Here is a 15,405-nt window from a genome sequence, read left to right on the forward strand (position 1 = left end):
GGCGAACCAGTGCCACTGGGAGCCGAGGGAGAAATGTATATTGGTGGAGCTGCCGTAGCTCGTGGCTATCTTAACCATCCAAAACTTACCGCGGAACGTTTTCTACTCGATCCATTCAGTGACAATCCTCAAGCACGCATGTTCCGCACCGGTGATCGAGCACGATATTTGCCTGATGGCAATTTGGTATATTTGGGACGCATAGACCAGCAAGTAAAAGTTCGCGGTTTTCGAATTGAGCCTGGTGAAATTGAAGCCCATCTAGTAGAACATCCACAGGTGCGCGAAGCTGTTGTAAAATCCTATGGGAATGGAACAGATGCTCATCTTGTGGCTTATGTGGTGGCCGATGCGAATACATCGTTGGCAAAGGATTTACGTACATATCTATCGACATTGCTGCCTGAACATATGGTACCAGTGGCTTATGTTTGTCTACCTTCTCTACCGCTCACACCCAATGGCAAACTAGATCGACGGGCACTACCAGCTCCAGATGATGAAGCGTTTTCTCGTCAACAGTATGAAGCTCCGCAGGGTGAAATGGAAGAAACACTGGCAAAAATCTGGTGTAGAATCTTTGGGATCGAGCAAGTTAGCCGATATGACAACTTTTTTGCACTGGGAGGCCATTCGTTATTGGTTGTACAGCTATTAGGACATTTGAGACAGAACGGATTAGATACTTCTGTGCGGGAAGTGTTTGATGCTCCCAATCTGGCTGTGTTAGCTGCGACGCTCATTCGATACCAAGCAGCCACCATTCCACTCAATATCATTACCACAGACAGCACAGAGATCACTCCAGAAATGTTACCACTTATCACTCTTTTCCAGGCAGATATTGATACGATTGTTACACAAGTGCCTGGTGGAGTAACTAACATCCAAGATATTTATGGATTGGTGCCTTTACAACAGGGTATGTTGTTCCATCATCTGAGGTCCGTAGAGGGCGACCCATACTTGATTGCAATGCGTATGATATTTAATGACCGTACGGCACTTGAACGTTATGCAAATGCTCTGCAGAAGACAATAGAGAGACACGATATTCTTCGTACCATCTTCATCTGGGAAGGTCTCAGGGAGCCGGCGCAGATCGTTTTGCGTAAGGTTCCTTCGTTACTCACCGAGGTTACATTGGATGATACCAGTGAACCGATATTGGAGCACTTGAGCCGCCGCTTTGATCCGCGTTACTACCGTTTCGAATTGACACAAGCACCGCTATTGCGTTTACTTGCCACACCAACGTCTGAAGGGAGCTGGGTGGCAATACAACTGATGCATCACCTAATTATTGATCATTCAACACTGGAGAGGCTGCAGGTGGAAGTTCACGCTATCATTGACGGAAAGATTGAACAGTTAACAACACCAACTTCATTCCGTAATGTTGTGGCTCATGCCCAGCTGGGAGTTAAACCAGCCGAGCATACTCGATTCTTCAGTGAAATGCTCGGTGATATTAACGAGCCAACCTTTCCATTCGGTTTGAGAGAGTTTGATCTGGACGAAACTGAAATCAATGAAGCATATCTGAAGATGTCACAGGTACTTAATGATCAGTTACGTGCGCATGCACGTAAGCTTCAAGTCAGTCTGGCCAGTATTTGTCATTTGGCTTGGGCACAAGTAATTTCTCGAGTTAGTGGTCGACAGGCAGTAGTCTTCGGTACCGTGTTACTTGGCCGTTTACAGGGAAAAGGAAATGACAATGTTATGGGACCGATGATTAACACACTACCACTAAGGCTAGATCTTGATGGTAGATGTGTGGAGACCGCGGTGCGTGATAGTCATGCTCAGTTGAGTGCGTTGTTACGGCACGAATACGCCCCGCTTGTGTTAGCACAACGCTGCAGTGGAGTTCCAGCTGATATGCCCTTATTCAACACACTACTGAATTATCGCCATAGTCAACAGACTGAACAAGTCAACGAAACAATTAGAGGAATCACTCTCTTTGACGGTAATGGTCGAACTAATTACCCATTAACAATCTCGCTGGATGATAACGACGATGCTTTGTGCTTGACTGTCCAAGTAGTCACACCAATGTCAGCAGTTCGAATCGGTGCATATATGCAACAAGTTATGGAATCGATGGTTGATGCTTTATCACAAACGCCTCAACAGATGATAAGAACATTGACAATAATACCACCAGATGAACGCACATTACTGCTGCACACGTGGAATCAAACGATGGTTATCTATTCACCTGTATGTTGTCTTCATCACATATTTGAAGCACAGGTCGAACGTGATGGACAAACAATTGCAGTGGAGTACAAAGGCAAGACTCTGAGCTATGCGGAACTCAATGCCGAATCCAATCGATTGGCACATTACTTGATCGAGCGAGGCGTCAAATCCGATGATCGCATCGCACTTTGCGTTGAGCGCAGTGCAACAATGATTATAGCAATGCTGGGTATTCTGAAAGCTGGCGCTGCATATGTACCACTCGACCCAGCCTATCCGAGCCAACGACTGACCAATACTTTGCACGATGCTGATCCGATATTTTTGTTGACAGATGCAACTGGCCGAAAAGTACTTGGAGACCATAAAGTGCCTGTGATTGACTTAGATGAACCGTTGCCTGATGATTTGTCAATCGATAACCCGGACGTGACCAGTCTTGGACTAACTCCAAATCATCTCGCTTATGTAATTTACACCTCTGGTTCAACAGGAACACCGAAAGGAGTAATGGTTGAACATCAGCAAGTCGTACAACTCTTTGCGGCTACAAGCGAAAAATTTGATTTCAATAAACAAGACAAATGGTGTCTATTCCATTCGTATTCCTTCGATGTTTCGGTATGGGAGATATGGGGAGCATTCTCGAATGGTAGTCAACTGTCGATTGTACCATATGAAATCAACCGTTCAACGGACGAATTTCATGATTGGATCTGCGGCAGTGGTGTTACTGTGCTAAATCAAACGCCCTCGGCGTTTAAAATGCTTATGCGAGCGATGAATATGAGTTTACGAACCAATCGACTGCGATATATTATATTTGCCGGTGAAGAGCTAGATCCAATGATCGTAAAAGAATGGTATGAAAAGTACGCTGAAAATCAAACAGTCTTGGTCAATATGTATGGCACAACGGAAACAACAGTTCATGCGACCTATCAACGTCTGGAAACTGAAGAAAATGTTCACACAGTCGGACGACCACTCTCCGATCTTTGTGTATATTTGCTGGATTCATATGGCGAGCCAGTGCCACTGGGAGCCGTGGGAGAATTGTATATCGGTGGTGCTGGTGTGGCTCGTGGTTATCTAAATCAACCTGAACTTACCGCAGAACGTTTTCTACCCAATCCATTCAGTGACAATCCTCAAGCACGCATGTACCGAACCGGTGATCGAGCACGATATCTGCCTGATAGTAATCTAGTTTATCTGGGACGCATAGACCAGCAAGTAAAAGTTCGCGGTTTTCGAATTGAGCCTGGTGAAATTGAAGCCCACTTAATCGAAAACCCTCAGGTGGACGAGGCAGTTGTACATATGTATGGAAATGGACCAGATGCTCGTCTTGTAGCTTATGTGGTGGCCGACGCGGGTTCATCGTTAGCACAGGATTTGCGTACATATCTATCGACCTTATTGCCTGAATATATGGTACCAGTAGCTTATGTTTGTCTACAATCCTTACCATTGACACCCAACGGCAAACTAGACCGGCGAGCACTACCGCCTCCGGACGATGAAGCGTTTGCTCGTAGGCAGTATGAAGCTCCACAGGGTGAAATGGAAGAGAAACTGGCCGATATTTGGTGTTACCTGCTTGGTGTTGAACGCATAAGTCGTCATGATAATTTCTTTGCGCTGGGAGGCCACTCCTTATTGGTCGTACGACTGTTGTCACAGTTGAGACAGACCGGTCAAGACACCACCGTACGAGAAGTGTATAATTCTCCAACTCTGGCCATTTTGGCTACGAAGCTTGCCTGTTATGAAGCAGTTACTATTCCACCTAATCTCATTACTTCAGATTGCACGTCAATCACTCCAGAAATGTTACCACTTATCACACTTTCTCAGGCAGAGATTGATGTAATTATTGCACAGGTACCTGGTGGAGTGGCGAATACCCAAGATATTTATGGATTGGCGCCTTTACAATATGGTATGTTGTTCCATCATCTGAGGTGCGAAGAGGGCGACCCATACTTGATTACAATGCGTATGCAATTTATTGACCGTACGGCACTTGAACGCTATGCAGATGCCCTTGAACAAGTGATTAAAAGACACGATATCCTTCGTACCATCTTCATCTGGGAAGACCTCGGTGAGCCGGCGCAGATCGTTTTGCGTAAGGTTCCTTCGTTACTCACCGAGGTTACATTGGATGATACCAGTGAACCGGTATTGGAGCACTTGAGCCGCCGCTTTGATCCGCGTTACTACCGGTTCGAATTGACACAAGCACCGCTATTGCGTTTACTTGCCGCACCAACGTCTGAAGGGAGCTGGGTGGCAATACAACTGATGCATCACCTTATTATTGATCATTCAACGCTGGAAAGATTGCAAGTAGAAATTCACGCTATCATTGACGGGAAGATTGAACAGTTAACAACACCAACTTCATTCCGTAATGTTGTGGCTCATGCCCAGCTGGGAGTTATACCAGCCGAGCATACTCGATTCTTCAGTGAAATGCTCGGTGATATTGATGAGCCAACCTTGCCATTCGGTTTGAGTGACGTTCGTCTGGATGGGAATCATATTAATGAATCATATCTGCCGATGTCACAGACACTCAATGACCAGTTACGATCACTTGCACTCAAACTTGAGGTCAGTTTGGCCAGTATTTGTCATTTGGCTTGGGCACAAGTATTGGCTCGAGCTAGTGGATGTGAAGCGGTAGTATTTGGCACTGTGTTATTCGGCCGTTCACAAGGTGGAGAAGTGAATAATGTTACCATGGGGCCTATGATTAACACACTACCACTACGGCTAGATATTAATGAGACGGACGTCGAAACCGCAGTACGCCATACTCATGCACGGTTGAGTGCATTGCTGACACACGAACACGCACTACTCGTGTTGGCACAACGCTGCAGTAGAGTTCCAGCTGATACGCCATTGTTCAGTGCATTACTGAACTATCGCCATAATCAACAAAGCACACAAGTCAATGCGGCACTTCCGGGTGTATCTTTCTTGGGCGGTGAAGAGCGAACAAATTATCCATTAATCCTGTCGGTTGAAGATAATGGTGATTCGATATGTCTAACAGCACAAATTGTTTCGACGATGTCAGCCGCACGGATCTGTACCTATATGCAACGATCCGTGATATCGCTGGCCGATGCGCTTATCCACACCCCACAAAAACCAGTCAGGACATTAACAGTGATTCCAGCCGACGAACGCACATTGCTGCTGCACACCTGGAATCAAATAACGGCTACCTATCCAGTTAAGCTCTGTCTTCATCAGTTATTTGAGGAGCGGGTTAAATGTGACGGACGGGCCATTGCCGTGGAGAGTAAAGGAGAAATTCTAAGCTATGCGGAACTCAACACTAAAGCCAATCAACTAGCACATTACCTTATCTCTAAAGGTATCAAACCAGATGATCTAATTGCACTTTGCGTTGAGCGCACTACGACAATGATCATAGCAATGTTGGGCATTTTAAAAGCTGGTGGAGCCTATGTACCACTCGATCCAGTCTACACGAGTCAACGACTGATCAATATTCTACAGGATGTCAACCCTGCACTCTTGTTAGCAGATGCTACTGGCTTAAAAGTACTCGGAGACCATCAAGTACCCGTGATTCACTTGGACAATCCGTTACCTGATGGTTTGTTAATCGAAAATCCAGATGCAATCAACCTTGGAGTCACTTCAAACCATCTGGCATATTGTATTTACACCTCTGGTTCAACAGGAACACCGAAAGGAGTAATGGTTGAACATTATCATGCAGCACAATTACTCCAGTCCGTACACGATAAATTCAGTTTCAACAAAGAAGACAAGTGGTGTTTGTTCCATTCGATTTCTTTTGACTTTTCTGTATGGGAGATATGGGGTGCATTATGCTATGGAAGTCAACTGTCGATTGTACCTTACGATATTACACGATCGACAGACGAATTTTACGATTGGTTGTGTGCCAGCCGTATTACTGTACTGAATCAAACTCCTTCAGCATTTAAAATGCTAATGCAAGCGAAAAACATTAATTCACGATCCCATCAACTGCGATATGTTCTTTTTGGTGGTGAAGCATTAAATTCATTAATTGTAAGTGACTGGTTTGAAAATTACGCTAAAGGTAAAACTGTTCTAGCCAATATGTATGGCCCTACTGAAACGGTAATTTTTGCATCAATTTGGATATGTAATGATGGCATTTCTGAAAATTCGCTGATCCCGATCGGGCGTCCACTGTCCAACAAGCGAATATACCTGTTGGATTCATATGGCGAGCCAGTGCCACTGGGAGCTGAAGGAGAATTGTATATTGGTGGTGCTGGTGTGGCTCGTGGTTATCTAAATCGTCCTGAACTTACCAAAGAACGTTTTCTACCGGATCCATTCAGTGAAAACACTCAAGCACGCATGTACCGAACCGGTGATCGAGCACGATATCTGCCTGATAGTAATCTAGTTTATCTGGGACGCACCGATCAGCAAGTGAAAATCCGCGGTTTTCGAATTGAGCCTGGCGAAATTGAATCCCACCTAGTCGAACATTCTCAAGTGAACGAGGCGGTTGTACAATCCTATGGTAGTGGATCAGATGCTCGTCTTGTGGCTTATGTGGTGGCCTACGCGAATATATCGTTAGCACAGGATTTGTGTACATATCTATCGAACCTATTACCTGAATATATGGTACCAGCGGCTTATGTTTGTCTACCTTCTCTACCACTCACACCTAATGGCAAGCTAGATCGACGAGCACTACCATCTCCGGACGATGAGGCGTTCGCACATCAAGAGTATGAAGCTCCACAAGGCGAAATAGAAGAAAAACTGGCAGATATCTGGCGTAAACTGTTAGGAGTTGAACGCATTGGCCGGCATGACAATTTCTTCGCGTTAGGAGGACATTCTTTGTTGGTCGTACGAATGTTGGCACAGTTGAGACAGACCGGACTAGACACCACCGTACGGGAAGTATTTGATGCTCAAAATCTGGCCTGTTTGGCTTTAACTCTCACCCGTTATGAAGCAGTGACTATTCCACCCAATCTAATAACCACAGACAGCATGCTGATTACTCCAGAAATGTTACCGCTTATCACTCTTTCTCAAGCAGAAATCGATATGATTATTGCACAAGTGCCTGGTGGAGTATCAAATATTCAAGATATTTATGGGCTAGCACCTTTGCAGCACGGTATGTTGTTTCACCATCTGATGGCCAAACAGGGAGATCCATATTTGATAGTAAGTCGACTGAGTTTCATTGACCGGAATATACTTGAACGTTATGCAGACGCCCTGGAACAGGTGATGAGGAGACACGAAATTTTGCGCACTGTATTCTTTTGTGAAGGTCTCAACGAACCGGTGCAGGTCGTTCTACGCCAGGTTCCTTCGTTACTTACCAAAATTACATTAAATGGTTGCAGTGAACCGGTACTGGAGCAGGTGAGCTACTTCATTGATCCACGTCACTACCGGTTAGACTTGACACAGGCACCATTATTGCGTTTGGTTGCTTCACAAACATCTGAAGGAAGCTGGGTGGCATTGCAATTGATGCACCACATAATTGGTGATCATTCAACATTAGAGCGACTTCAGAAAGAAATCCACTCAATATTTGATGGGCAGAGTGAAAATCTAACAGCTCCTACACCATTCCGCCAAGCGGTGGCACAAGCTCGCTTGGGAGTGAAGCCAGCTGAACATACCCGATTTTTCAGTGAAATGCTCGGTAATATTGACGAGCCAACTATGCCATTTGGTTTGAGCCACGATGGTTGGGATGGAACTGATGGCAACGAAGCGCAACTAAAATTGTCTCATGAACTGTTTATTCAGTTAGGAAAGCACGCAAGAAATTTACGGGTCAGTTTAGCTAGTGTTTGCCATTTGGCTTGGGCACAAGTACTTGCTCGAGCTAGTGGACGCGAAGCAGTAGTCTTTGGCACCGTTCTCCTAGGACGTTTACAGGCTGGAGAGGGAAATGACAGTGCCATGGGACCGATGATTAATACGCTGCCAATACGAATTGATATTGATGATACGAGTGTCAAAACCGCTGTGCGCCATACTCATACTCGGTTGAGTGCATTGTTAGCACATGAACACGCGCCACTCGTGTTAGCACAACGATGCAGTGGAGTTCCAGCTGGAATGCCATTGTTTAATGCATTGCTAAACTATCGAAATAGTCAGAAAATTGATCGGGCCATTACGTCACTTGCTGGAGTCGGTTTCTTAGGCAGTGAAGTGAGAACTAACTACCCAGTAACCATATCGTTAGATGACAACAATTCTACTTTGAGCTTATCGGTCCAGGTGGTTTCACTGATGTCAGCAGTTCGAATCAGTACATATATGCAACAGGCTTTGGTGTCTTTAGTCAATGCTTTGACCCATACTCCACAAAAACCTATTCGAAGCTTATCTGTGATGCCACCGGAAGAAGGCACGATGTTACTGCACACTTGGAATCAAACCATGGTTTCCTACTCACCCGACTTCTGTCTTCACCAATTATTTGAGGCGCAGGTTGAACGCACTGAGCATGCAATTGCCGTTGAATGTAAAGGAGAGACTCTAAACTATACGGAACTCAATATCCAAGCCAACCGGTTGGCACATTACCTGATCGAATGGGGAGTCAAACCAGATGATCGCATCGCAGTTTGCGTCCAACGCAATTTGGCACTAATTATAGCAATGTTGGGCATTCTGAAAGCCGGTGGCGCCTATGTACCACTCGATCCAGCTTATCCCAGTCAACGGCTAACCAATATTCTACACGATGCCAATCCCATTCTTCTATTGACCGACGCTACTGGCCAGGAAGCACTCGGATACCATCAAATACCAGTGCTTGAATTGCACAAACCGTTACCCGTCGATTTGCCAAACGATAATCCTGACGTAATCAAACTTAGACTCACTCCAAACCATCTAGCCTATGTTATTTACACCTCTGGCTCAACTGGAAAACCAAAAGGAGTGATGGTTGAACATAGAAATGTAACCAACTGCCTTCATTGGATCAACGAGGCTTTCACAGCTGAAGACTTCAAGCACACTTCATTTTCGACCTCCGTTAATTTCGATATGTCTCTTTACGAATGTTTCGCACCACTTTCGATGGGAGCCACATTACACGTCATACCAAATGCGCTCGCTCTTTCACCATCGTCGAACATCTCGATGCTCAGTACGGTACCTTCGGCCGTGACAATTATACTTAATGCGGACTCTCTGCCATTGTCGCTCTGTGCACTGCATTTCATTGGAGAGCCGCTAAAAGCCAATCTAATCAAACGCATTTTCACGCATACTCAAGTCACTGAACTGTGTAATCTATACGGCCAAACAGAAACGTCGTTTTTCTCAACATTGCACAAATTTAAACGAGGTGATGAAGTAATCGAAACGATAGGCCGGCCGATTGCAAACACACAGATATACTTGCTTGATTCATATGGTGAGCCAGTACCACTGGGAGCCGAGGGAGAAATGTATATTGGCGGTGCTGCCGTAGCTCGTGGCTACCTAAACCAGCCTGAACTTACTGCGGAACGTTTTCTATCCAACCCGTTCAGTGATGATCCAGCAGCACGCATGTATCGTACTGGTGATCGAGCACGATATTTGCCTGATGGCAATCTAGCTTATCTGGGACGCACAGATCAACAAGTAAAAATACGCGGTTTCCGAATTGAGCCTGGCGAAATTGAAGCCCGCATAGTCGAATATCCACAGGTGCGCGAAGCTATTGTACAATCCTATGGCAGTGGAACAGACGCCCGTTTGGTTGCTTATATTGTGGCTGACGATGACACATCTGTGGTCCAAAATTTACGTTCTTATCTATCAACTTTACTGCCTGATTACATGGTACCAGTGGCTTATGTGTGTTTACCATCCTTACCGCTCACACCCAATGGCAAATTAAACCGACGAGCATTACCAACTCCGGACGATGAGGCATTTTCTCGTCAACAGTATGAAGATCCACAGGGTGAAATGGAAGAAAAATTGGCTGGCATTTGGCGTGAACTGCTGAGTATTGATCTTGTCAGCCGACATGATAATTTCTTCGAATTGGGTGGCCATTCTCTACTTGTTATGCAGTTTGTAAACAAAGCTAAACTCTGTAATATCCATATTGATGCTCGTGGTGTATTTTCGTTTCCGATACTCAAAGATTTATCTCAACAAATAACCCATCGTTCAAATAGATTGTATTGTGATGATGCTATTCCTGTTCGTCAATATGGAAATGGTGCACCTTTATTTCTGTTGCCAGATGGTTGGGGAGATATTTCTTATGCTTTTGAATTATCCCATGACATAGATAAAAATATACCCGTTTATGTATTGCCGTGGCCATCGCCAGAGGATAAACAGCCGTCATCTATTGAGGAAATGGCTATAACGATGATTCGTCTAATGAAAAAAATTCAGACAAATGGTCCTTATGCAATTGCTGGCTACTCCGGTGGCGGTATTTTAGCCTATGAAATGACTAAACAACTTGTAAACGGCGGCGATCCTGTTTCGTTCCTAGGCTTAATTGATACGTATCCATCCAGCGATAGACTAACCGAAACGGTGACATTTTTAACATCATTGCTGCTTAAATTCCCAGTTTTCAAAATGATGAATGATACGAAATGGTGGGTTCGTGTCAGTGAATTAACCCTAGATGAAGCAGTTGAAGAGATAAATAACATGACAATAGATTTAAAGAATGCAGATATCGAATGGGAAGCATTACTATCGAAACAACGTCACAATTACCACAATATATGTGCTTTGGTTAAAACTGGTCCAATTAGCGTTAGGGTACATTTATTTAAGGCAGTAGATTACACTTATTCTCTGCATGCTGGTACTGAGTACTTGAATAATAGTTACAAGAAAAATATGGATAGTACGAAGAAATTATATAACTTTCCGAAATTGGGATGGGAAAATTACAGTCCTCCAATAGATTTTCAAGTTATTTCGGTAGACGGTGACCATCATTCAATGATATCAGATCCGAAAAATCGATTTTTACTCGGACAACAAATGACAAAATGTATACAGTCAAGGACAAAAACACTTGAACATACTGTTAGTGCTGATGATGGACGCCCGACAAAGCGTTCGAAATGCATATTCATTTAAGTACAACTTTTGTACAGCAATAGCAAAAACAATAAGGCATTTTCATTTAACGAAATGTTGGTTTTTTCTTCTTCCAAATTATAAATGTTTTTGCGTGGTCATTCGTGATAAAAATAGTTGATGGAACATGAACATAATTAAATATGATAATTGTTTAGCTCAAGTGAATGTTTTATTCCCAAACATATAATAAAGAATACATCAATCTGTGTATACAAACAGAAAACATAACTTCTACATGTCATCATAAACCGGGATAAATCATATAATTTAATGGTGCTGACATCTATTTTTGCGATGAATTCTATCGCATTTTTATATTTCAATAACATTAAATGTATTGTTTATCATGATTTGCGATGACGTTTAACGATTTGACATTGGTTTGTTTTCTGTGTGTATGATTTTTATTTGTATACCCAACATATCAAATCATAGAGAAAACATTTTTTTTTGCAAAATAATCGTTGACGTTTTAGCGAATTATTACATTAATTTTGCAAAATCATGCATTATTTGCAAAAATCTTTATCGTATTTTCAAAATACTTTTTAAATTAATGGGACGTCGGCTGCATTTTTAAAAATGTTCTAAGAATTTAAATCTAGGAATAAGACCCGAAACTAGAAATAAGTATTCTTTAGATTACTATGCTTATTAAAAATATTATGTATAGGTAAAAATTCATTCCGTTTAAAGTCAGAGATAGACCGCTTAGAAAGTTTAAGTTTAAAAACCAATCATTTCGAGAGAGAAGAGCACAAGTCTAGTAGAAGAGTCTCAATCAATATAATAGCAAGATTGCTCCACACATCAGAATTGGAATGATGATTTCGAAATTAACCTTTTCGAATTTAAGAGTATCGACGTTATAAATATCAAACAGTTCAGTCAACCCATGTTAATTGCATGAGTGCGCATATACAAAGCGCAATATGTTTAACATTTAACGCATTAATCTTATTATTATTATGTTGAATCATACTTTGTTCATCCAAGGACACTTAACGAATGCCAAATACCGTTCGTATAACACCAAACGCACTCACTGTTGGCGAGGTGTGACATCAGTACTGGATTCCACATGAACATTATAGTTTGATTCTTCATAGTGTCCAAAATACATCAGCAGGTGGTAAGTGCACAATATTAAAATCACTTTCGAACAAACGTTATAATTCTTCGACCCTTTTTAGGCGAAAAACGAGATTTGGAACTCTACTTTAATGAAAAATATGAATCATTCATAAAAAAAAGTGTCTTATTTTCTGCCATCTATAAAAACTTATGGTTTAATAATGAACCAATTGGTATTGGCTATCCAAACGAAAGAACATTTAAACCGATATAACCAAATTGTTTGCTGTCAAACTTTGTCTCGCTCACGCCAACTGTCGCACTGACTCGTTCGTGTACGAATTGCTGTTAGCGTAAAAGAGACTTTGTTCGCAGTGGACTCAGTTTGGGTGTTCTTTGAAACGAACGGTGGCAATCAGGATCAAACACGTCGTAAAATCAGAACAGACAACAACAAATGACGAAACAAAACATAAATACATCGAAGACCACATTGAAAAACCAAAGCTAAGTTACGTCATTTTCAAATATGAAGATGGAGATTGTAGAGGACGATGAACTTTTAAACTAAGCTGCAGCGAAATATCACACATATTTGATTTAATGTTGACACTGATGAATGCTTTTTTATATTTTATTGTTAGTTTTTAGTTTTTGAAATCTTCGAATAAATGAAAAAAAAACCAATAGTTTTACTTTTTTTTTTATCTAAAGCCATCCACACTATACTACGTAGCATAGAACTAAAAATGAATTCGAAAACTAAATCTACTACTGAAAATTGGATTTTTCTTTCACACTATGTTTTATACATAACACATAAGAAAATTATTCAAAATTGAAAACCAACATTTTTTGCTATGTGTATTGTGATTGTAAGGTAGAGACTATAAGAATTGAATGTGACAATTGATGTTCTTTTACCATGTAATGCCACTTATTACGATTGATAGACTAATTCAATTACAGTTGATCGAAGTGTCTAGCCTACATCGATTTCATACATATTCATCAATATTCTTTTAAACTCTGCCATTAGAAACCAAACCGGTGCAAAACCATGAAATATGATGATATTGTATTCATTTTTTTCTATGTTTTGTTCAAAGATCCAGAAATTAGATGTAAAAATTGATATTGCTCTTGTAGCATTAGAATTCCAACTGAATCCATTTACTTGATTTGAAAGTTGATGTAACAAATAGAGATATGTGTGAGGCATTTCAAAGACAATATCGAAACTTACACAATAGACTTGTAATTGAATAATACGTATAATTAAATGTCTAGACGCTGCTGTAATTAAGCAATAACAGAAAGAATTGTCATGCAAACCGTCAGCAGGCGGGATACACAGTATCTTACAATTACATGTAAAAAAATCTATGTGTTTTTCTTTAAACGTAGAGCTTTTTCTTTGAATTCTATGATCTTCATAAGAAATTGAAACAAATCGATATCGTTGATTTTGAGGCAGACATTTGAATTTCACTGACGCTTTCGTTATCTGGTATTTTATCGGTCGATCTTGATTTTTTTTTATTGTATCTCAAATAATCAATATGTCAAAAACGCATATTTTCAATATGGCATAACCCATCAGCACGTTTTTTTTCGATGCTCGTATCGAATCGTATGAATGTAGTGAGCTGGAAAGTCAAATTTACTTGAATAAATTCAAGGTAAAATTTATGATTCGAATTTGGATGCTTTAATTTGATTAAAACCACGCTTTTGTGTGCTGGTGCTCGTGCATTTTATTAAATACTAGCGGTTCTCGCTTCGCTCGGCGCGCTCCGCTAGATTTTTAAGAATTTTTTCTACATCATATGTTTTATCAATATTTCTGTTTAATTATTTGTTTTATTGTCATATTATCGAAGTACAATGGGATATCGTAAACCATCCAAATTGTAACATAGTCTTAAAATAAACCACTTTTCTGAAAAAATACAAATAAGTCATATATTCATATCGGAAGTCTTTTTCGTGATCTTCTCAAATATGATATAAAAAACAACAGTTACCCTTCAAAGTTTTGCAGAAAATTAGTCTATTTGTTCAATGGTTACAATTTGGATGGTTTACGATATACAATGTTTTTTACTTTTGAATTTGGTGAATAAATATATAAATTTTCTGGAGATCCTACTCGTGGACATGCTACATATAACTGGCCATTTGAAAAATATTGTGTTTCTAGGTCCAGTCCCGCAACATTTAATGTTTGACCTTGGGCTTTATTTTGTCATCGCATATGCCAACCGTACTGGAAATTGTAGTCGTTTGAATTGGAATGATAGATCAGTCGTAATCATTGGAATTCTTGGTATAAGAATATCTTCTCCTTTGTAGTTGCCACTAATTATTGCTGTTTCTACTATAAGTTTGGTCTCATGTTTTTGATTATTAATTTTGTGCCGTTGCATAATTTCGGTGCATCCAAATTTTTCTTAACCCTCTAATGCATATATTTTATACAGAGATGGGAATTTTTTCCCATGCTTATTTTACCTCATAAGCACTTAAAAAAATATTCATAATCTGGTATAATGCTGGAATTATCAATATATCGCAAAAATCAAAATGGTCTTATAAGTACAGTCATGCATTTACGACCAATATGGAAATTGCGAAGTATATGAGCAAACCGAATTTGCATAGCTGTACTTATAAGAACAGCTTGCAAATTGAGTGATGTTGACATCGGAATTCGTGAATATCATTTTTTCTGGATTATTTGTGATAAAAATAGGTTAAAATAAAATGAAAATAAAATTCCACACTAAACCAAGCACACAAAATATCAAACAAAAAGAAATCCAAATTGCATGGCTGTACTTATAAGAACAGTATGCAAATTGACGGACAAATGTTGCACAATTGTAAAAAATCATTGAACTTGAATTGAATTTGGTTAAAAACACTCCAAATAAGCAGAAAAAAAATTCCTGA

General features: G+C 40.9%; 1 protein-coding gene across 1 annotated transcript; it reads left to right on the forward strand.

The window, feature by feature from the left end:
* Positions 1-33: 33 nt before the first annotated feature.
* LOC129573419 (uncharacterized) lies at positions 34-13,139 on the forward strand. Its single transcript, XM_055453910.1, has one exon. The coding sequence runs from the start codon at positions 34-36 to the stop codon at positions 11,371-11,373; it is 11,340 nt and encodes a 3,779-aa protein (XP_055309885.1). The 3' UTR covers positions 11,374-13,139.
* Positions 13,140-15,405: the final 2,266 nt, after the last annotated feature.

The sequence above is a fragment of the Sitodiplosis mosellana genome, unplaced genomic scaffold, assembly GCF_009176505.1.
Source record: "Sitodiplosis mosellana isolate CC-2019 unplaced genomic scaffold, AAFC_SMos_1.0 Smas_scaffold_6069, whole genome shotgun sequence".
NCBI classification, from domain to species: Eukaryota; Metazoa; Arthropoda; class Insecta; order Diptera; family Cecidomyiidae; genus Sitodiplosis; species Sitodiplosis mosellana.

Bases quoted from the DNA above. Each gene is read 5' to 3' on its own strand.
- LOC129573419 (XM_055453910.1), top strand. From the start codon at position 34: ATGTATATTGGTGGAGCTGCCGTAGCTCGTGGCTATCTTAACCATCCA.